This window comes from Pocillopora damicornis, chromosome 7 (assembly GCF_964200805.1).
Source record: "Pocillopora damicornis chromosome 7, jaPocDami1.2, whole genome shotgun sequence".
NCBI classification, from domain to species: Eukaryota; Metazoa; Cnidaria; class Anthozoa; order Scleractinia; family Pocilloporidae; genus Pocillopora; species Pocillopora damicornis.
This window is the reverse complement of record NC_142676.1, coordinates 25,564,503-25,588,326: the sequence shown is the minus strand read 5'-3', so window position 1 is coordinate 25,588,326 and position 23,824 is coordinate 25,564,503. Positions and strand designations below refer to the sequence as shown.

The 23,824-nt window shown below is 37.5% G+C and overlaps 1 protein-coding gene and 2 long non-coding RNA genes across 16 annotated transcripts; 1 reads left to right on the top strand and 2 right to left on the bottom strand.

Annotated features, from left to right (window-relative positions):
* Positions 1-740: 740 nt before the first annotated feature.
* LOC149043308 (PDZ domain-containing protein GIPC3-like) lies at positions 741-5,650 on the top strand. Of its 13 annotated transcripts, none has more exons than XR_016188791.1 (7): positions 741-884; positions 1,004-1,383; positions 1,714-3,235; positions 3,768-3,828; positions 4,519-4,573; positions 4,931-4,985; positions 5,434-5,650. XR_016188791.1 is itself a non-coding variant. In XM_089213550.1 (3 exons), exons 1-3 carry the CDS (start codon positions 868-870, stop codon positions 3,821-3,823), a joined length of 453 nt encoding a protein of 150 aa, XP_089069676.1. In that variant the 5' UTR covers positions 741-867; the 3' UTR covers positions 3,824-3,829. The 13 variants fall into 13 exon arrangements, 1 of the variants encoding a protein (XP_089069676.1); XR_016188790.1 differs by having other exon boundaries at positions 4,913-4,985; XR_016188783.1 differs by lacking the exon at positions 1,714-3,235.
* A 3,307-nt stretch (positions 5,651-8,957) lies between these two features.
* Positions 8,958-14,400, bottom strand: LOC149043307 (uncharacterized). 2 transcript variants are annotated; one of them, XR_016188127.1, is made up of 5 exons: positions 13,034-14,400; positions 12,460-12,676; positions 11,978-12,070; positions 9,918-10,813; positions 8,958-9,375 (listed from the first exon to the last, which is right to left on the bottom strand). It is a non-coding gene; the product is annotated as an uncharacterized LOC149043307 (long non-coding RNA). The 2 variants fall into 2 exon arrangements; XR_016188128.1 differs by lacking the exons at positions 11,978-12,070; positions 12,460-12,676; positions 13,034-14,400 and adding an exon at positions 11,427-11,602.
* An 859-nt stretch (positions 14,401-15,259) lies between these two features.
* LOC149043306 (uncharacterized) lies at positions 15,260-16,307 on the bottom strand. Its single transcript, XR_016188126.1, has 3 exons — positions 16,106-16,307; positions 15,820-15,924; positions 15,260-15,543 (listed from the first exon to the last, which is right to left on the bottom strand). It is a non-coding gene; the product is annotated as an uncharacterized LOC149043306 (long non-coding RNA).
* Between the last annotated feature and the right edge of the window lie 7,517 nt (positions 16,308-23,824).

The following is a 23,824-nucleotide window of genomic DNA, read 5'->3' as shown; positions in this document are numbered from 1 at the left end:
GGTAGACTAAATGATGAACAGTTAGAGCTAAATGTTAACGGAACAGCCATTAAATCATATAATTCTATTCTAAGTTATTGGGTGTAAATATTGATGATAATTTACATTTTTCTGATCGCGTGAGTAACATCTGTTAAAAAAAAAAAAAAAAAATTAAAAAAAAAAAGAAAAAAAAAGGAAGCAGTCAAAGGCTGGGTGTAACTAATAGATTAAGGAAGTTAATCCCAGCCAAGGCTAAATTACAACTTTTTAAGGCTGCTCTTCTGCCTTATTTAACTTACTGTGGTACTGTATGGAATTGTTGCAAAGCTAGTGATTCTAGAAAAGTAGAGAGGGTACAAGAACGTCAATCTTAAATATTTTAAATACTATCAAGATCATATTATTGTAATTATTATCATCTTATTATCTCATCATATGAAGGTTATCATCTTATTATACAGGGTGGGGTATTATAAACGTGGGGTCTACTATTTTCGGGGTAGGGTAGTTTTATATGGGAAGAGCTCTTTTATCATATTCCAATAAATTTTTAACGCATAGTTTTATATAGATCAGACGAGTTTAGTTTAGGTGTGCTTACCTAGTGGGAAACTGCTATCTTATTTGACACGTAAATAAAGCTTATGATGATTTTATTTATTATTATTTGATTGGCTAGTTGGCCGGCCATCTCGGCCTAGCGCCAAATGTCCCCCCCCTCCCCCCTCCCCCCCTCCCCAAGGCGCGCGCGCACGCGCATTAGGTGACTCGACTAGCTAGCCCTGCGAGCTAGACAGACATGTCTTTTCGTTTCGCCTCCACGAAATCGGAGGCAGTGGGAATGTGGCATCACACACCTTCCATCCCCGAGGTTTCGAAGTTGCGATGTTGCTGTGTTCAAGGTAACCCTGTGCAAAGAATGATTCGTTGGGCGAGGAGAGCACTTATTTCGAGACTCTCTAGTGGCTGTATACATTATCTGAATTGAGTTGACCTGAGAATTTACATTTCTTTCCATCAGATCTTGTCTTATGTCCACGCTAACTGCATGCGGAATGGTCACGGAAGGGTTACTCGGAGGGCAAACTGGAGCTGATGGCTTCACGTCTGCACCTGTTAAAGGAGAACGCAAAACTGTGACAGTGTCTAAAGCAGGCCCATCCTTGGGTCTTCACATAACAAATGATAGTTCGGGTTGTGCACTCATCGAAGGTATCGATCCAGGAAGCATTGCGCACGAAGCTCCCGGGATCTGCGTCGGAGATCGTATAGTAGCTATAAACGGCACGACTGTCGTCGGTACCGGGCACCGTGATGTAGCTGCTATGATAGCATGGGTTCCGGTCGGAGGGATAGTCGTCTTTGGGTTGATCGAGCCTGAGAGAGAGCAGCTCAGCTCCGGTAAGTCAGCTATCATCTATTATCTATTATGACAGAGTTACAATCTGCCATGCCATATATTCTAACTGCTGATAAGTCAAATGCTCTCACTGTAAGTGAATGGAACATTGACACGGCATCCAAAGGGACCTCTTTTGTCGTGAAAAAATACAAGATCGATCGTGGTAACAGTTCAGAAACAATAATTTGCGTTCTGGTTGCTGAATAAAGTCATGCCGATGGCACTCTGCTCTTTGTTCGAAGCCTTTGCAGACCATTTGACTTTCTCGCTGTAGTGAGAAGTAATGTGGCTCTCCGATCCTCTTTTCTTTTTTTTTTTTCCCCCCTCAGCCCAGACACTCACTGGTAGTTACTGAAGAGTAAGACACTGAGTCTCCAATCCAAGTGATTCTGCTATGGCCGTTGCCAGATGAAGAATTTGCAGATTTCCAGTTCCCAGTTGATTTTATATTTGACATTCGGGGTGCAGTGTCGGATGGTAGAAGTGGAAGGTTGAAATTGTTATCAGTTTTTTTGAAAACGCGTCACTTACTCCTTGACGAAAGTCCAAAGTGTTTTGTTTCACCGACACAGGTTGTCTGAATGTTGTCTGCATGAGCATGAAAATAATGCAAGTGCAATGAACCTTTTCTTTTGGGTTTGGCCACCTTGTTGAAATCTCTCGATTCTTTCTTTACGAGTGAGTATTGAGATTACTGGTTTGGCCAGCTTGTTTAAATTTTCTCAATTCTTTACAAGTGTAGATTGTAGAGGCTAGCTAGCTAGCTAGCTGCATGGGCTGCTAACTAGATGTAGAAATCTGGGAAGGTTCTTCCTTGGCCAATTCTGAGGCTTTAACCCTTTTTTGACTCCCAAGAGTGATTCACATGTAACTTCTCCCTGTAATTAATATCTAAACATTATCTGGCAGACAGGTCAGGAGAAAACTCAACCTTATCGAGTAGAAGTGGTGATCTTGATCTAACACCAAATTCTTGTCACTTATTTACAATTATGTGGCAGCCAATCAGATCTTGGGAGTCAAAGGCCGGTTAAAGCAAGAGATTTTAAGACTTTTTGTAAGAATGTCCTCAGAGTTTTGTGTGGGAACTAGTTGCTTGGGGTTGACACTTGATGTGTTGGGTTTTTTTTTTTTTGCTTGCTTAGGGTTAGACAGTGCAATGCAACTTTTATATTTAACCCTTCAACTCCAACCAACACAGAAGTGAGTGACCGACACAGAGTTTCTCCTTACATCATCCACACAATATCGACCATCTAGGTGACGAGAAGAGAGAAAAATGTGGATTTTGTGGATAATTAGTGGATCTAATACTAAATTCTCCGGACTCACATGATAAGAATTGTATGGTTGGCAGTCAAAAGAATTACAAGTTTGATCTGGGAGTTAAAGGGTTAATTCATGGTTCGTTCATATCTGTTTGTTAAATAGATTCGTCCAATAATAAAAATGATGATGTATCGTGTACCTAAGTACCTCCTAGATATTGTACTGATGTCTGTATTTATTTTGCACACAACTTTTTTAAATTGGTGAGAAACAACTTTCATCTACCTACTGATTCATCGGATGATCTGCATCAGGGTTACTCTCTCTCTCTCTCACGGTGGGTGGCATCCAAAAAAAGAAAGAAAGAAAGACCCGAGAGGTCTCCGCTTGAGTGTTTTGCATGCCAAAAGAGTCAGTGTCTTGCTGTGCCATTTCATTTCATTTCACCCTCAAACTGCCAGAGGTGATCGACATGTGACTTCTCCCGGCCCGAGGACCAAGTCATGCACATTCCTCCAGTGAAGTACAAATCCAATCCTTGCCTGGGAAAGTGGCTATATATATATATATATGTATATCAAGGTAACCACTTGTGCCTGATATGTCTGATGATTCTCACCACCTGTTTGCTGAATAATGTATGGATATTATAGGGAGTTATATAGTGTCAAACACTAACAGGAGTTCAAGGGTTAACCCTTTAGCTCCCATATCAAATTTGCACCTCTCCTCACTGTCAACCATACAATCCTTTTGATGGTAGCTACTTGGTAGAATTTAGTATGGCATCAACCAATGGTCCCCAAATTGAGATGATGTTCTGGATTCTCAGCACTCATCCTGTTGATGCTGTATTGATATCGTTAGGAGTACAAATTAGAACAGTTTTGCAATGATGATGCCCAAAACAACCCTCTACCTGTGGTAAGAGGGCAGGCTTTCCTTTCTTCATTTCCAGAATTACTGGCCAGGGGTTAAATGCATGAAATGCAATCTGAATAATAATAATAATAATAATAATAATAATAATAATAATAATAATAATGATGATATTACATGTTTCAAATCAAAAATGTCAATGCTAATTTTTGACCCCTGCTTTTCTTTCCTCTAGGCCAACCAAGGACCAAGTCCTGTACAGGCACCTGCACCTGCAAATCCACCCAGTGACTGAGGTATGAATAACAATCAATTGTTCCCAAAGTGCACCACTGAAAACAGACCATTGAAAGAAAAAACATCCTTCTACTACCTGCTGGTCTATGTCCCTCCTTGACCTCTGCACAAACAGTGCCCTGCCTTTCCCCTGGCAAGCCCCGCTGCTCGCTTTGCGACGCGCGCTAGCGCTGGTGGAGCCTGTGGCTCCGGCCTCAACAGTTTGCCCTCACCAACCGGCCAGCGGTCTAGGAACGACAGCCCCTCAAAGTTTCACCTCTGCAGCTACAACTTGTGAGCATTTCTTCCACTCTCCTGCACTGACCATTCCATCGCCTCTCTCTCTCTCTACCTCTTCTCTCCACTGCCTATTGGCATTGTTGGCAGAAATTTCATGTTTTTAGCAATCTCATTTAATAATAGTAGAAATGATAATACAATATCCAATATCCAATATCCAATATCCAATATCCAATATACAATATACAATGTGCAATATCAAGCAGACAAGTGATGAGATCAAAGAAAAATAGAAATGAAGGGAACTTGAGCTGATCCAATAGAAAATTCTCCAAGCCAACGTCACCAGAACTGTATGGCTGACAGTAAGGAGAATTACTATGGAGATCTTGGGAGGGAGTGAAAGGCTTCATTAAAAGGAGGCTGTAAATTGAATGTCAATGTGAATTTTCCTGCTTTCCTGCCTGTAGGGGAAACAAGGACCAAGTGAAGTACAAATTGAATCCTTCCCTGGGAAAAAAAAAGGTCAGTCAATTCATAAAATCAAATCCGTGAGAATAATGATTGATCACCCACTCCGAGATAATATTATTATTGTTATCTGTCAGCCATTTGAAATGACAGGGCTTGCACAGGAATGAAATTCCCTTCAAACCAGATTGCACCTGTACGTCCCTTACCACTTGAGTGTAACCCTTTAGCTCCCAGATCAAATTTGCACCTCTCCTCACTGTCAACCATACAATCCTTATGATGGTAGTTCCTTGGTAGAATTTAGTATGGCATCAACCAATGGTCCCCAAATTGAGATGATGTTCTGGATTCTCAGCACTCACCCTGTTCATATTGTATTTATATCGTTAGGAAAAATTCTCTCTCCAGGTCATTTGCGGTAGTGAAAGGGTTATTAAGAGCTGTCACATCGCCTCGCCTGCAGGTAAATATGGTCAATGACATTACTAGATTTCTGGATTATACCATCCATTTACCCGTCTACGTAACATTTCCCCCACTGAACACACAAGAGGCTGTCGTTCCCCTGACAGGCCATGATCACCATTGCGCTACGCGCGCAGGCCTTCTGGGCACCTGGGGCTACCACCTCAACAGTCTGCCGCAGGCCTGCGACCAGCGCTATGGAAATGACAGCCATCAGAAACTTTTAACTCCGTCCATCATTATCACATCAACCCTTGACATTAATTCATTCCTCCTTTGCAGCTGAATTTCATTCAGACACTTTGGATTGGTTATTATTGCTTCAAAAAGTGCAGGAATTCAGTGTGAAGCTAGCTCTGGCCTTAAGGAATTGTCATACTTTTTGCTGTGCAATTTCATGTTTCTATCAGTGTCAACAGATGAGCAAAATTCTCTCTTTTCTTCAGTTGCAGCAGCTGACATGCAAGGGCAGGAACTGTGCTGGTGTGATGTAGCTATCAAGTGCCACCATCAAGGTTGAATGTGTGCAGGCAGTGATGACTGGAGATTTTTTCCCCCTCTAAACAATACTGCCTAACCGAATGGAGTAGACAAGAAAAGTTTTGACACATTCATTGGTATTGTTGTTGAAAATAAAGACTGATGCCCAAATTTATATTCAAAGGAGTGTGTGGTTTTGTCCTTTGTCTTTGTGTAGGTAATTGGATGATCTCTAGCGATATTTGACCTAAATGCCTGCAGTGATATTTCGAAATTGTTATGCGTAGTCTCACCAGCTGTTAGGCCGGTGGCATTTGAGGCAATTTTGAAATATCACCAGTGGTATTCATGCCAAACATCAGGTACAAATTATGCTGTTATTCGTCTCTACCGCTACCCGGGTTTAGTTTGTAATTTTCACATGTAGGTATTTGGCTTAAATTAAGCTGAAACACCACTGCTCTAAGCCAATCAAATCGCAGAAATGTCTCATGTGCTAGTATACGGGCATTAAAACCGGACAGTGCAACCTCGATGTATGAAACCCTTTCACTCCCAAGATCTGATTAGTAATTGTCCTTACTATCTGCCAGACAACTCTTATGATGTGAGTTCAAAGAATTTGGTATTGGCTCAACTACTAATCCCATGATCGATGTTCTTCTCCATTCTCGTCACCTGCCTGCTTGATATTGTATTCATACAGTAAGGAGAAGTTCTGTCTTGGTCACTTGTGGGAGTGGAGGGTTCATATTTATTTCATTTCGCCAATTTGACAGGCACGTTTTCTGTGATTAGAATTTCCTCTAGGAGTATTTCATTGTCCGAAGCTTTTTGATTTTGGCTCCAATAATTTTTTTTTAAATTTTGGAGCGCGGGCTCAACTCTATGCATACACCCCAGTACCCCCTCGGTGTCGAAATGGAAACAGACAAAACACATGGCGAAGGTAGTGAGTAGATGTCAAGGACTTTCAGTCTAAGACTCGTAGAACCAACCTTCTGAGGCTTATTCTGCTCGGTAAACGGAGAGTATTTTCCCGACGATCGGTCCATTTTCTAAAGGGAGGTCGCAAGTGCCTGTCAAATATCCCAGGCATTTTTGCTTCGTTTTGTGTACTTTGGTAGAAACTCGTACGTCGAAGGAACGCGCTTTAAAAGTGTATGAATCCAGAGCTACACATATTTACAGTTGAGGGTGACAAACTGAACGGATGTACCCAGTCGTTTGGCGTACTGTTGGACCCTAACCCTAACCCTAACCCTAACCCTAAACCCTAACCCTAACCCTAAGCAATTACTGGTTAGGGTTAGGGTTAGGGTTAGGGTTTAGGGTTAGGGTTTAGGGTTAGGGTTAGGGTTAGGGTTTGTTACGATTTTTTTCGGTTCTGGATCTTAAGGGTTTAGAATTTCTTTGCGCCTTACGTTGCTTAGATTTTTTACGGTTTGGTTAGGGTTTAGGGTTCCTTTGTATTTAGATGGCTTTTGAGCTAATGGCATATGTTAGGGTTAGTTACGGTTCTCTGCTGTTTAAGGTTTTCAGGGCTTAGAGGTTTTTGTGCTTTGGGTTTTTTTACGTTTTTCTATGGTTGTGTACGGTTTAGCGTTTAGAGGTGTTTTTTCGTTAGGGTATACCTTAGGGTTAGTTACGATTGTGTAGGGTTGAGGTTTCCTTGACTTTGGAGTTTTTTTGCGTCAATGGTTGGCTAGGTTTTCTTATGGTTGGGTAGGGTTTAGGGTTTTTCAGCCTGTAGATGTTTTTTCCGGTTAGGGTATATGTTAGGGTTAGTTACGGTTTTTTAGGGTTGAGGTTTTTTGGAGTTTAGAGTTGTTTTGCGCCTTGGGTTGGCTAGGTTTTCTTACTTGTTTTTATGGTTGATGGTTTTTCAGTGTTTAGAGGTGTTTTCCGGTTAGGGTATATGTTACGGTTCTTTGCGGTTGTGTAGTGTTTAGGTTTTTTAGGGTTTAGAGTGGTTTCGCGCTTAGGGTTGGCTAGGTTTTTTTACGGTTGGGTAGGGTTTAGGGTTTTTCAGTTGTTAGAAATATTTTGCGGTTAGGGTATATCTTAGGGTTAGTTACGATTTTGTAGGGTTGAGGTTGTTTTGCACTTAGGGCTTTTAGTGTTTTTTACAGTTTCTTAGGTTTTAGGGTTTTTTAGGGTCTAGAGTTTTTTGCGGTTAAGGTATTGCTTAGGGCTAGTTACGGTTGTGTAGGTTTGGGTTTTTAGGGCTTAGAGTGGGTTCGCACTTACGGTTGGCTTGGGTTGTTTGCGGTTGGGTAAGGTTTAGGGTTTTTTAGGGTTTAGAGGTTTTTTGCGGTTATGGTATTTCTTAGGGTTTGTTATGGTTGTGTAAGGCTTAGGTTTTTCAGTGTTTAGAGTTGTTTTGTGCTTAGGGTTGTTTAGGGTCGTTAACGGTTGGGTAGGGTTTAGGGTTTTGCTTAGGGTTTAGAGGTTTTTTGCGCTTGGGGTTAGGGTTAGTTTCTTTTTTTTTACCAGGGTTTTTTTTCTGGAAATAATAACCTTTAATGTCTTTCCTGGAACTTTTACGCTAGGGTAGATTGTTGTTAATAGCAACCCTTTCTGATTTTTTTGATAAATATTGATTTTTTTACTGGAATTTTTCACTAGAAATATTAATTTTTTATAAATGTTTTTAAACATTAACCTTACTTGCCTTGCTTGGAAAAATCTGAGCTTTAACTGCTTCTTTGGAGATATCTCTGCTTAGTGTTAGGGTTTCGAAATAAAAACCCTAACCGTTTATCTGGGAAATATCTAGGATAGGGTTTATTTTTTTTGACTGGAACCATTAATTTGAAATGAACTCTACCAAAATGTAATCTTAGTTGCTCTCTGGGAAATATTTGAGCTTTAACTGCCCTTCTGGAGATAAATATGCTTAGGGTTAATTTTTCGAAATAATAACCTTAACCGTTTTTTTCGGGAAATATCTAGGATAGGGTTGATTTTTTTTCATAGAACCATTAATTTGAAATTAACTCGACTGAAATATGACCTTAGCTGCCTCGGTGGGAAATATCTGAGCTTCAACGGTTCCTTTTCGAGATAAATAAGATTGGGTGGATTTTCTGAAATAAGAACCCTTACCGTATGATTGGGAAATTTGTAGGCTAGGGTGGATTTTTTTTACTGGAACTATTAATTTGAAATGAGTTTTACGAAATAATAAATTTTACCGTCTGTCTGGGTAAAACCTTTTATTTAAACTATAATGCGCTGCTTTTCTTTATGAGGATTTCTTTCTTTTCAATATGGCGAATGAAGTTTGGCAAAATTGTTTTTAAAAAGATCTCGTAGTCAGAATTGGAAAAAGAATTTGAATTTATTTACGGTTCCTAATCAAGTCAAGGTGGTAGTCGGCTTTCTTGCTGTCATATAAAATATTTAATCAAACTTTTATTGCTTGATGTTTCACACTTTTATTTTACACTCACTTATTCTATATATAAACCATAACAAATTCTATATATAAACTATAACGGTAACTTTATTGGAATACAACGAGATTTGCATACAAAAATATACGCAAGGAATCTTATACTTTGCCATTATTAACTGTGACAATTGAATCACATGCTTATCGTTGGCTGGCGGTTGATAGTTTTTTTAATTAAGATAATTGTTACATTTGGTACTGGTATAGGTCTGCCTTTAAAATTATTCAATTCAGGAAAACTTTTCGAAGTTGTTACGGTTTTTCTATTTCATAAAAAAGGGTTTTTCAAAAGGCTTTCTCTCAGATATACGCGTTAGTAATTTTTAAATACGTCGCTTATCATAGCGATTTGGAAAAGGAAAATTTTAAGATTGTTCTGGCTGTTGCAGCTTCTTAGGATGTATATTCTTCTGCCTCTTTCCTGATTTTGTAGTCCTCTTCACGTTTGACACTGTATGTAGATAAAAGGGAGCGATATTAAGTTGGGTTCATTCAAGGTTTCAATACAAAAGTAAACTGTAATTGCTAATATCGAATCGAATTGCACTAAAGATTGAACTAGCAACTATGTTCATAATAACTGGTGCTGGCGTGTTTTTATTATCATAATTATTTAGTTTCGCTCTCCTTTAAACGTATTTGTAGTTAAATAAGAGTGTAAGGTTATATTAGGGCATGTCAATTTCTACTTGTAGTTTGAATGGTTTCTTAACTTCGTTTGCTTAATACAGGCTTTGATTATGTTTGATGCAATTGAAAAAAGGTATGAATTACTTTACTAATTTTAAATTAAACAAATCTATTAAGTGAACAAGAAATATCTGGTTGCCAGCTTGTATTCAGAATGGTACCGCATATTTGAAGTTTGCCTAATAAAGGGCAAGTTTGAAAAGCTCCTCTTTTTCAACTCGTTGTTTTTTTTTAATTATTTAGTTTAAGGTTGTAGTTTCTATCTATTGTCTAGTTGTAAAAGTCATAAACACATCAACTTACCTTTCACTATCAGCCATCTCATAAGCACTAACGTACTTGGGCAGCGACATGCCAATTTTTTCTAGTCTTGATGAAAACACCACGGCGGCATTTCGATCTTCTGGCAGCTCCTCCTTACAGAAGTTAATCTAGATATATGTATTTGGGAAAATTTGGCTAAGAATTTACTGCAGAATTGAATATATATGGTTTTAGTCTATATATTTAATGCTTTAGAAATATTTGTTACTGAAATTTTAATTGGAAAATCTTTTAGTCCCATGCTATGATGTTTTCAGCTCAACTGAGGTTTTCAGATTTTGGTAATTTTTTTTTTAAGGTAGGCAGTATATTTAGGGAGTAGGAATTTATTCACCACCAGGTTTAAGCAGTGGCCTAAAAATGGTTTGATTTAAACTATTGCCACAGGAGGTATATCTACTTGATGCACTTTCACATTTTATTTTGTCTAACAGATTTTTGTTTGGTTTTGGTCATTCAATGGTAGATTGAATCATGAATTAGAGATTACACACAAGATGTTTAAATCTATAACAGACTTGTCTAGATCAGAATACGCGAACTGCCAATAGCTTGGAAATACGTAATATGTAAAAGTTTCAAGTTGCTGCTTTGCTTTTGAATTATTTGATGTTGGTATGAAAGTTTACACATAATCAAATTGATGCTGTGAGATTTTATCAACTGTTGTTATCATCAGATCTTCGCTGGTCATGTTGTCAATGCCGTGGCACCTGAAGACTCTTTTTCACTTATCTTGAGAAACTTAGGACAGGGCCTGGAGAAGACAGGATGGCATGAAATATTTCTTTCATTCCTTCTGGAACTATAGATGGACTGCTCATCAGATTTTCATTTTACGGTATTTATGATACATGTCTTCTCATTGAGTGAACCTGTTGGAGGGAGAAAATTGAAAAGGGATTAATATACTTGGTATACTGCCCCTTTCAATAGCATGCAAACTCTGAAGTTTTGGTCCAAAAGCTGTACCTAAGATTGCCATTTTGGCTGTTATCAATAGTAATAATAATTATTATAAAAATTACTATTATTGCGAAACCCTTTCTATTTGAAAAAGGGAACAAATAAAGTGGATCAAAATCTAGCGATCAAAGTCTACACAATTGACGCTTTGAACTTGTTGAAGAATGTAATGCACTTTTTTCTTGAGAAGTCTGCTAACAACCTCTACTAAGATAAATGATGTTAGTAAAGCAAAGCTGCTGATTGAGCAGTTTGCATGTTATTTAAAAGCTTATTTCTACATGTAATACTTACACAATTGCGATAAAAAAAAGGTGTTTACAAGCGAATGTGTTGTCCCAATTGCTCTTGAGGAAATTTTTAGTTGGAAAGTGCATGCTGATTCCCTATTTACTTCATCGACATTGTCAGGGATCTCCTTTAATTTGAATTTATAAGAATTAATACAACCTGAAGAATAAATGTTGTGAACATGATTGGAAACAAACTTAGATGTAATTTTCGGATGAATTTCGCTTATACCTGTGTTAAACCTTTCTTTGATAATTGTTTTTCAGTTACATCATTGATACAGGTTACCGTTACCAGGTTGCTTTCCAAGGTGTTCTGTCATATACAAAAGACCAAAAGAAACCCTTACAAATGTAAGGACATTTATGATATAAAAACTTTCATGTATATTTCTTAAACCAGTTTAAACTTATTCATATATGTATTATCATCACAGTTTCTAAGCAAATAAATTTATAGTGACTTGCAGGATAATTGCCATTGCTTTTAATTATGTGATGGTAATACTCTTACTTTCCCATAATTTTTTAAAATCTCCGTGAGTTGAGCATGTCTCTCATAGCACCGATTTTGTAAACACAGGAGGGAAGATTGTTTTATTATTGGTGCTAAGGGAATATCTTGGTTAAGAATCCACTAATTACTGTTCACGGGTTTCAAACCTCAGGTTGTTATTAGGACAAGATGTTCTTCTCAATAGAGATGACTACATTTCTTCAAGAAAAAATTGTTTTGAATTTTTTACTGGGTAAATACATTGAGAAAAAAAATGTTGAATTTACCTTGTCATCCAAGGGTTGGATTTTTTTTATCCAACAGCGGCTTAATGGGAGCTCCCAAGCGAAGCACATGGGATTTTCCATTCGAATAAATACCTACAACATTCACAAAATAAACACAAACTGAAACTCAATGATATACAGAATTTTTAGGCATATTAAGTTTAAGAACATAGTAGCTCTGCTGGGAATTTGCTGCGAGTGTGCATCTTCTGACTTAATGTTTTTCAGAAAAGTGTAATTTTAAAATATACTTGTTTGGTAGATAAATGTTCATTTAGATCATGAGTAGGCTCTTCGCTTCATATTTTCTACAGAGTGGAGCGACTGTATTGAATACAAAAATAAATGTTCGGTTGTAATAAGCTGCATGGAAAATTAATTTGAAATGTTGCCATTATTCACACGTTGTATTTTGCAACTCCCTGTGAGGTGCAACATTAATTTGAACCAAAAACTAAATAATGCGTTCAAGGAATACTCACTAAAATGACTTCCTCTGAAGTTATTTCTAAGCAGTACATCGTGGGGATTTTTCTCACACTCTTCGAACTCCCATTCATTATGGATTGCTTTAAATTCCTCAATAGCCTCATCAGTTAGCTTGAATTCAGTTCGCACAACAGACACCTCTTTCTTTTTCCCCATCTTCTATCTCGAAGGTACTCTCCCAGTGAATGTATAAGTTACCTAGGAAGCTCACTGATAGCATATATAATATGTTGGTTAACAACATATTAGGAATTTATTTTTCTAAGTAATCAAGTGATAATAATAGACATTAAAATGCTTGGTGAATTTTTAGTTGCTTAGAAGCAGATGCATCTATGCTTCATAGCGAACCTATAAAATACCAGATATTATTTTGAAATCCAATCAAAAGCATTAATGTTTTTTTTTAATATGGTTATTTTTTTTCTATCTTTTGCTTATGTTTTTTTCAGTTTAAGATTAATGCAAGGGCTATGCTCTGTCACCCGTTCATGACTGTCTTTTTTAATAGGAAGACAATCTGCCTTGACTAGCTTCTACTTCCATTACTCAGAAATTTTATCGTACCTGTGGTTATGTCCTTGCTTTGGATTCTTCTTGCAGCTGTAGCTTAGCTTGTTGTGATCATCTTCTCATGAAGCACTCTAGTACTGCTCTACTGATATCCCAGTGTTTGAAATTCAGTCACGAATCACTGGCGACCCTGTGGTTGCTTGTGTCCTTCCAAAGATCAGCTGAGGTCGAAGTAAAACTAGGTCTTGGGAGAAAAAAAATCCCTGGAAAACTTTCAAAACATTGCATCTTTTAATAATATGCATCAAAAATCATAAATACATAAATCATACAACAATATTACATTTATTAAACTTTTATTTATTTATCAATTTATTTACATATTTATTCATCTTCCTACTTATTCATCATTTCTTTATCCTCTTAGAGATTTAGTTGAGAAATGATAACTGTCATTAGTTATTAAGATTTATTTTATTACTTTATTTCAACTTTTTATTTATCAAAATTTTGGTGTATTTTAAGTTATTAGATCAGTGTTAGATCATTTAGAAAAGGCTCTCAACGACAGTATTCGTAGACACTTCGTTGGGCCGATGTGACTGGACTGGACTGCACTGAACTTCACTGAATCTGACTTGACTGGGGCCTTTTTCTAAATAGAGCTTTACTCTAATGGATGGCACCGCACTGCCCTTGGTTGTAGTTCTCTAGTCTCAGCTGGAATGTTTTGCGGTCGACATTGTGCACCAGATTGAAATACACTGCAATGTACCTCAGTTAGCGGGGCTGGACTGGACTAGATAGCACTACCCTGCATTGTTGCAGTTGGCTTATATTGACTTGGGTAGTTCCGGATGGAGATACACTGCAATTTACTTGCATGGATGAGACTTGACTTGAGTAGCTGGGACTGGACTGGAGTGAGCGGGACAGGACTGCACTGGACCAGACAGCGATACACTTCACTGCACTGGATTGCTGTAGACTGTGCTTGACTTCACCAGATTGCATTACACTGCACTGTCTCGGATGAACTGGAAATGTACTTACAGCATAGTTTGCACAGCACTGGACTGGACTTGGAAAGACTTTTCTGGATTGCTTAGATTGCAATTGAGTCAATGGTACTACACTTGACTTGAATGCAAAAGACTGCTAATACAGACTGATAATATTCTAAGGATTTAGAGAAAATCTTCTTAAACGTTTTCTTTTGAAGGTAATGCTAGTCGCAGATATTTAAGACAATTTGTGTTTCGAGCATATGAAATGTAACAATGAAAATCGATCAAGTTGTTCTTGAATTGTCCCTTGACTTAATACTTACACTTAATCGTTATCTGTGACCAGTCCCATGGGCTGTTGATTGGGTAACTAGGCCATGTTTAAAAGTACTATCCATTGATTATCTTTCTCCTCTGGAGAGAGAAAAGTTTCAGAATACAAAAGGGGTTAAATATTAAACATGTCACCTTCTAAATTATTAAACATTGGCATCATAGCAATGAGTCGAGAAGCCGCCTCACAAATTCTATAAACAGAAAATTTAAGGTAGTCCAGAACCAAGAATAATTCTCACAAATGTTTCTATGTTACCTTTGAGGTGTCTGATGCCCTTCTCCGTTACAACATGATCTGGGGTGAGTTACGAGGTCTTCCTGGAAAAAAAATATAGAAATCTGACAAAACTTGTTTCAATGAAAACATAACAGCCTTACCCCTATTTACATAATCTGTAGACCTTATAGATATCAAGTTTTTCTCTAACTGCTCGGTTCAACGCATCAGGGTTTTCCTATCAGCGAACCAAACCATCTTACTTGGGTTAGTATCATAACATTATAACATTTCTTTACATACCAACTCAGTGATGCACAGTTCCCAAAAATGGGCTTATCTTGAGCTGCACTAATTTTAAAATGTTTAAACCTCCCAAATCCGTTTTCTATTCTTTCTATTAGAGTTGAGAGAGTATTGACTCCTATTCTATACTATACAATAGTGCACAGTACCAAACTATGCTATACTACATTATACTGTACTATACCCTACTTTATAGTACTTAGAGTCACGTGTAATAATTTCACTTTTTTGCCATAAAAACTGTTATACGATGACATTCCCGAGTTTGGAAGCAATAAGAAAACTTGTACTCTTTTCAACTTAAGACTAATGTAAGGGCTATACTCTATCACCCCTTCAGGGGTGCTTTTTTTTAGAGGACGACGATCTGCTTTGACTAGCTTTTGCTTTCATCACTCAGAAATTTCATTGTACCTGTGCTTGTATCCGAACTTTAGATTCTTCTTGTAGCTGTAGCATAGCTTGTAGTTGTGATAATCTTCTCATGAATCACTCCAATACTGCTCTACTGATATCCCAGTGTTAGAAATTCAGCCACGAATCCCTGGGTACCCTTTGGTTGGTTGTCTCCTTTGAAAGATCAGCTGGTGTCTCGGTAAACGAGACTAGACTGGACTGGACCAGACAGCACTGCACCGGATTGCTATAGACTGCTTGACTTCACCAAACTGCATCACACCGCACTGTCTTGGATTGAACTGGAAATCACCATACAGGATAGTTTGCATTGCATTGGACTTAACTTGGTAAGACTATTCTGGATTGCCTAGATTGCAATGCAGTTAATGGTACTACATTTGATTTGAACGCAAAAGACTGCTAATAAAGACTGACAATATACTAAGGGCTAAGAAAAGATCAACTAAATCATATTTCTGTAAGCTAATGCTAATCACACATACTTAAGACAATTTGTGTTTTCGGTATATGAAATGCAATGATAGTAATAATGTGAGTTGTCCTTGAATTGTCACCTGACTTAATAATTACACTTATTCGTCATGTGACTAGTCCCCTATGCTGCTGATCGGATAACTGGGCCTTGATTAAAAGCACCACCCATTGATAGTTTTCCTCCTCTGAAAACAAAAATACTTTTAAAATTAAAAAAAGGATTGAAATATTAAACATGTTACCTTGTAAATTGTTAGACATTGACATCAAAATAATAAGTCACGACGCCGCCTCACAAATTCTGTAAACAGAAATTTTTCGATAGTCCAGAACCAAGAACAATTCTTACGAATGTTTCTATGTTACCTTTGAGGTGTCTGATGCCCTACTTCGTTATGTTGAGATCTGGAATGGGTTACGAGATTCTGCTAAAAAAAAAGAAAGAAAGAAATCTGACAAAACTTATCGCAATCAAAACATACCGGCCTTACCTCTTTTTAGATGATCTGTAGAGCTAATGGATATTCAGTCTTTCTCCAACTGCTCGGTGCAATGCACGAGGGTTTTCCTATCAGCGAACCAACCCATTTAACTCAGGTTAGAATCATAACATTATAATATTTCTTTGCATACATACTCAGTGATGCACTGATCCTGAAAATGGACTTATCTTGAGCTGCACTAATTTTAAAATGTTTTCAATTTAAGACTAATGTAAGGGCTATGCTCAATCACCCCTTCTGGAGTGCTTTTTTTTAAGAGGAAGAAAATCTGCTTTGATTAGCTTTTACCTCCATTACTCAGAAATTTTATTGTACTTGTGGTTATGTCCTACCTTTGGCTTTTTCTCGCAGCTGTAGCTTAGCTTGTTGTAATGATCATCTTCTCGTCAAGCACTCCAATACTACTCTACTGATATCCCAGTGTTAAAAATTCAGCCACGAATCACTGGCGACCCTGTGGTTGCTTGTGCCCTTCCAAAGATCAGCTGATGGCTCGATAAAACTGGGTCTTAGGAGAAAAAAAAATACCTGGAAAACTTTTTAAACGTTGCGATTGCTTTTAATACTCTGCACTAAAAACCATAAATAAGTAAATAATACAATAATATCATAGTTAATAATTTTTTACTTATCTATCAATTTATTTACATATTTATTCATCTTCCTTCTTATTTATCATTTCTCAATCTTCTTAGTAATTTAGTTGAGAAATGATCACTGTTATTAGTTATCAAGATTTATTTCATCTCTTTATTTCGTGTTTGTATTCATCAATTCTTTGGTGCATTTTTTAGTTATTAGGTATACCTTTATAAAGCTATCATTTAGAAAAACCTCTTCCCCACAGTATTTGTAGATATTTCATTGGGGTGATGTGACTGGACTAGACTGGACTGCATTTAACTAAATTAGACTTGAATGTGGCCTTTTCTGAAAGGCAGTTTACTCTAATGGACGGCACTGCATTTCTCTAGTTGTACTTCCGACTAAATCATAGCTCTTTTTGAAGCTAGTGCTTGTCGCATATATTTAGGACAATTTGCGTTTCCAGGATATGAAATGCAACAATGGAAATCGTGTAAGTTGCCTTGAATTGTCCCCTGACTTAATACTTACACATCATCACCAGTTCCATGAGCTGCTGATTGGATAACTGGGGCTGTTTAAAATCACTACCCATTGATAGTTTTTCTCCCCTGAAAACAAAAATCTTTCAGAATACAAAAAAGGATTGAAATAGTAGACATGTCACCTTGTAAATTGTTAAACACTGATATCAAAGAAACGAGTCGGGAAGCCATCTCACAATTCTGTAAACAGAAAATTTCAGATAGTCCAGTAATTGCCTAAGGTTAACAAGAATAATTCTTACAAATGTTTCTGTTACCTTGGAAGTGTCTGATTACCTACTTCATTATGATGCAATGAGTTACGAGTTCACGCTTAAAAAAAAAACCTAACAAAACTTGTTGCAATCAAAACATGCCGGCCTTACCTCTTATTAAATTGATCCGTAGAGCTTATGGATATCACACTGTAAGTTTTTCTCCGACGTCTCGATTCAACGCATCAGGGTCTTCCTATCAGTAAAGGAACCCATCTTACTCAGGTTAGTGTCATAATACTTCTCTACATACCTACTCAGTGATGCACAGCTCCCGAAAATGGACTTATCTTGAGCCGCAATAATTTAAAAATATTTTAACTTCCCAAATCCCTTTCAAATTCTTTCTATCAAAATTGAGACTATATTATCTCCTATACTATGGTATACAATAATGTACATTACCAAACTATGCCATACTAAACTTTGCTATATCCCTAGTACATAGTACTTAGGCACATGTGTGATAACTTCACTTATTTTCAATAAAAACTATTGCAAGATGTCATATTCTCGAGTTTGGAAGCGATAAAAACATATATTCTCCTTCGGATTTAAGACTGATGTAGTAGCTATGCTTTATCACCAATTCATAGACGTTTTTGACCGAGGAAGACAATCTGCTTTGACTAGCTTTTACTTCCATTACTCAGAAAAGTTTTCGTACCTGTGGTTGTCCGAGCTTTGGATTCTTCTCGCAGCTATGGCTTAGCTTGTTGTTATGATCATCTTCTCATGAAGCACTCCAGTACTGCTCTACTTACATTATAGTTTCACAAATTCAGCCACAAATCTCTGGCGACCCTGTGGTTGCTGGTGTCTTTTTAAAAGTCAGCTGATGTCCTGGGAAAACTAGGTCTTAGAGAAAAAAATATCTCTTAAACATTTAAGACAACGTCACATTTCATTTTAATATTCAGCAAAAATTGTAAATACATAAATCATACTATAATATTATATTTATTTATTGTTTCATTCACTTATCAATTTATTTGCATACTTATTCATCTTTCTATCTATTCATCATTTCTTTATCTTCCTAAGTGTTTAATTAAGAAATAGTCACTTTTATTAGTTATTAAGATTTATTTTCTTCTTGTATTTTATTTTTTATTGATCAATTATTTTTTATTATTTAAGTTATACTTTAGGTATATTTTTATTAAGCTATATTTAGAAAAAGCTCTCTACTAGAGAGTATGTAGATGGTCCCTCATATTTATTTTCCTCCAACTGCTCGATTCTACGAGTCAAGGTTTTCATATCAGCGAACAAACCCATCTTTAAAGCAGATTTGTATCCCAAAATTGGAGTTCTTTAATTACCATCTCGGTGAGAAAATGGGCTTATGTTGAGCCGCAGATATACGAAGTTCAAGAGAAAAAAGGTGAAAATTTTCGTTCAGTCCCCGAAAATGAACACAGTGAAGTTTTACAATCTCAAACCTTAAAGTCGCGTGAATAGTTTGCAGTTGAAAGTGGATGACTGTGGCTAAATTTGAGACAATGACCAAACCCTCCCAAAAATGGGCTAACATGCAGTTAACACCTGGATATAACTTTTATTACAGGGCTTTTTTTATTGGCAGATTGGGAAGTTATTGAACCAATTCAGTTTAGGCAATCTTTTCGTGAAGCACTCCAGTCCTGTTCTATCGACAATCCAGCTTTAAATTCAATACTATACTATACTGTACTATGAATTACTTTTCTGGGAGAAAGACAGTCCGCTTCGAGTAGCCTTTGATCTATTACTCAGAAATTAAATGCACCTGTTATTATGTCCTAGCTTTTAGTTTCTTTTCGCTGTTTTGGCTTACCATGTTGTAATGGCTATCTTTTTATGGAGCAATGCAGTCCTTCTCTGATCTGAACTGAGCCACGAGGTCATGAAGAAAAGAAAAGATTTAAAAAAAATTTGTTGCAATCAAAACATGTCGGCTTTACCTCTTTCAGATGACCTGTAGTGCTGATCGACCACGACTTTTTCGTCTAACTGCTCTATGCAACGCATAAGGGTTTTCCTATCAGTGAACGATCCCATCTTACACCGGTTAGTATCACATTGTTATATAATTCTTCACTTACCTTCTCAGTGATGCTAAGCTGCTGAAAATGAGCTCATCTTGAGCTGCAGAAAGTTAAAATGTCTCAAGCTTTTAAATCGAAAAAAAGGCGCGCTCTTCTTCGAGACAACCTTAACTTAACTAGGGTTAGACACTAGACTAAACTATACTATACTTCGGTCGTGAATCACTAGACATTTAACGTACCTGTGGTTATGTCCTAGCTTTGGATTCTCCTCGCTATCTTTTCATGAAGCACTCCAGTCCTGTTCAACTGATACCCCAGCTTGAAATTCAATACTATATTAAACTATGTAGTACTTTTGTAAGAGGAAGACAATCTGCTTCGACTGGCCTCTATTCCATTACTTAAGAATTTAACGTACCTGTGGTTATATCCTAGCCTTGGATTGTCCTCGCTGTTGTAGCTCAGCTTGTTGTTATTGCAAGCTCTTCCTGATACACTCCAGTCCTGTTCTACTGATATACCAGCTTTAAGTTCAATTCTTTACTATACTATATTATGTAGTACTTTTCCAACAGGAAAACAATCTGCTTCGACTAGCCTTTAATGCATTACTCAGAAATTTAAGGTACCTGTGGTTATGTCCTTGGTTTGGATTCTCCTCGCTGTTGTATCTCAGTTTGTGGTCATGGCTATTTTCTTTAAGGACTCCAGTCCTGCTCTGATCCGAACTGAGCCACGAGGTCCTAATAAAAAAAAAAATCTAACAAAACTTGTTGTAATCAAAACCTGCCAGTCTTACCTCTTTCAGATGACCTGTAGTGCTGATCAACCATAACTGTTTTACCAACTGCTCTATGCAACGCCTCAGGGTTTTCCTATCAGCCAACACACTCATCTTACACAAGTTAGTATCACATTGCTTTAGTTCTTTACTTGCCTTCTTAGTGATGGAAAGCCGCTGAAAACAAGCTTATCTTGAGCTGCAGAAAGTTAGAATGTCTCAAGCCTTTAAATCGAAAAAAAAGGCCCGCTCTTCTTTTATATTAATTCAGGCAAACTCGAGACAACCTTGACTCCTACACTAGACTATACCATACTTCCTTTATTGAGACATTTAACATACCTGTGGTTATTTCCTAGCCTTTGATTCTCCTCGCTGCTATAGCTCAGCTTGTTGTTATGTTTATCTTTTCACGAAGCACCTTAGTCCTGTTTTACTAATCTCCCAGCGTTACATTCAATACCTTACTATAGTATACTATGTAGTACTTTTCTAAGAGGAAGACAATCCGCTTCGACTAGCCTTTAATCCTTTACTAAGAAATGTAATGTACCCGTGCTTATGTCCTTGCCTTGGATTCTTCTTGCAGCTGTTGCTTAGCTTGTTGTTATGATTATTCATTCCAGTCCTGCTCTACTGATATCTCAGTGTTTCAAACTCAGCCATAAATCACTAGCGACCTTGCGAGTGCTTGTGTCTTTCCAAAGGTCAGCTGGTGTCTAGGTAAAACTAAGTCTTGTAAGAAAAAATACTTGCAAACCGTTAAGACAACGTGGTGCTTTATTTTAATGTTCTGCAAAAACATTTTTAATACATTGACCATACGATAAAATTGTATTCAGTTAATAATATAAGTATTTCTTAACTTATTTATATATCAATTTATTTACATATTTATTTATCTCCCTATTAATTCATCATTTCTTTAGTTCTTCAAGAATTCATCAATGTTATGAGTTATTGAGATATATATTTTATTTCTTTATTTTATCTTTTATTGACTGTCAGTTATTCTTGTTTATTTTTAAGTTATCTGGTATACTTTTATTAAGGTATCATCAGAAAGACCTGTTTACCACGATGTCGTAAGTAGACGCTCTTAATTGTGTTGGTGTGACAACTGAAGACAATAATGGACTGAAATACACTTGTATGGGCTTAAATGTGGGCTTTTCCGAATAGCACTTCACTTGACTGGACGGGCTGCAATGCACTTGGTTGTTCCTAACTTGACTGAGTAGGACTGCGTTGTGCTAGACTCAACGGCAGTTAGTTGTTCTCGACTGGATGAGACAGAAATGAGCCGAGGTGTTACGAATTGCACTGCTCTGAAATGCACTTCACTGTACTAGACTCGACTGCTGTTGACTTGTATGGACCTGGGCTATCCTAGATTGAAATGTACTGAGGTGGAAGGGAATGAATGGAATTGAACGGTAACGAATAGATTTGAACGGGACGGGACTGGACTGGGCGGGACGGAACGGGAACAGACTCCACTTAATGGACTGGACCGGATTAAACTGGACTGGAGTACACATCAGCGGAGTGGACTGGGGTGGACTGAGCCGGACATCATTTCAGAAGACTGAATTGGACGGCACTGCACCTAACTGGACTAGACTGTCTTTGCCTGAGCTTGACTTCACCAGACTGCACTACATTCACTGCACTACCCTGGATTGAACTGGAAAGTACCATACAAGACAGTCAGTTCACTGCACCTCGCTAGACTGATCTGCACCGAACTGCATTCCACGTTTCCAAATGAAACTGATAAAGACTGTACTGCACTGCATTGGACAAGACCACACATGATAGCTTTGTACAGCGCTGGAAGCAAGTTAAACACGTCACATTGTGAAACGTTGTCATTAAACTAATTAATCAGGAAACTACCTAAAAAGTTCTGTAAACAGAAAATTTCAGATAGTATAAAAGAAAGAATAATTCTTACAAATGATTACATATTACCTATGAAGCGCTCGATGTCCTACTTGTTTATGATGTGATCCAAAGGGAGCCACGAGGTCATGCTGAAAAAAAAAACTTGTTGCAACCAAAACATGCCGGCCTTACCTCTTTCAGATGACCTGTAGTGCTGATCGACCATAACTTTTTCTTCCAACTCCTCTCTGCAACGCATTAGGGTTTTCTTATAAGCCAACAAACCCACCGACGTTACCTCCTCTACTAGACTAAACTAACATCTACCATACCTGAAGATTTTTTCCTAGCTTTGGATTCTCCTCGCCGTTGTAGCCCAGCTTGTTGTTATGGCTCTCTTTTTATGAAGCACTCCAGTTCTGCTCTGATCCGAACTGAGCCACAAGGTCATGCTGAAAAGAAAAATCTTACAAAACTTGTTGCAATGGAAATATGCCGGCCTTTTTTTCTTTCAGATGACCTGTAGTGCTGATGGACCATAACTTTTTCCTCCAACTTCTCTCTGCAACGCATCAGGGTTTTTTCTATCAGCCAACGAACCCATGTTACACAGGTTAGTATCACAGTATTATAACTCTTTCCCTACCTTCTCAGTAATAGAAAGCCGCTAAAAATGAGCTACCCTTGAGCTGGAGAAAGCTGAAATGTTTCAAGGTCTTAAATCGAAAAAAAGGCTCGCTCTTCTTTTATATAAATTCTGGCAAGCTCGAGACAACCTTAACTCCTACACCTGACTAGACTATACCATACCGTACTTCCTTTCCTGAGACTTTTAACATACCTGTGGTTATGTCCTAGCCTCGGATTCTCCTCGCTGTTGTAGTTCAGCTTGTTACTAATACTAATACAGTATTTATATAGCGCTATTTCTTTTGCTATTCAATAGCGCTTTACAATTCATTTATAAAAGACATTGATAAAATTTATAAAACGTAAACATCACTAAAATATGAGTAAAAAACTGGCTAATAAAAAATCTGTAATGATGAGAGTAAAAACTGTGAAACTTATAATAGAACTAATTCACTAACTAACTAATTAACTTGTTGTTATGGCTATCTTTCCCTGAACCACTCCAGCCCTGTTTTACTGATATACCACCTTTAAATTTAATTCGTGAGTGTATTACAGTAGGTGGTACTTTTTCTGTTTCGACTAGCCTTTAATCCATTACTCAGAAATCTAACATACCTGTGGTTATATCCTAGCTTTGGATTCTCCTCGCCGTTATAGCTCAGTTTGTGTTTATGGCTCTCTCTTTGTGAAGCACTCCAGTCCTGCTCTGATCCGAACCGAGCCACAAGGTCATGCTAAAAAGAAAAATCTGACAAAACTTGTTGCAATCAAAACCCGCCGGCCTTACCTCTTTCAGATGACCTGTAGTGCTGATCGACCACAACTTTTTCCTACAACTGCTTTATGCAACGCATCAGGGTT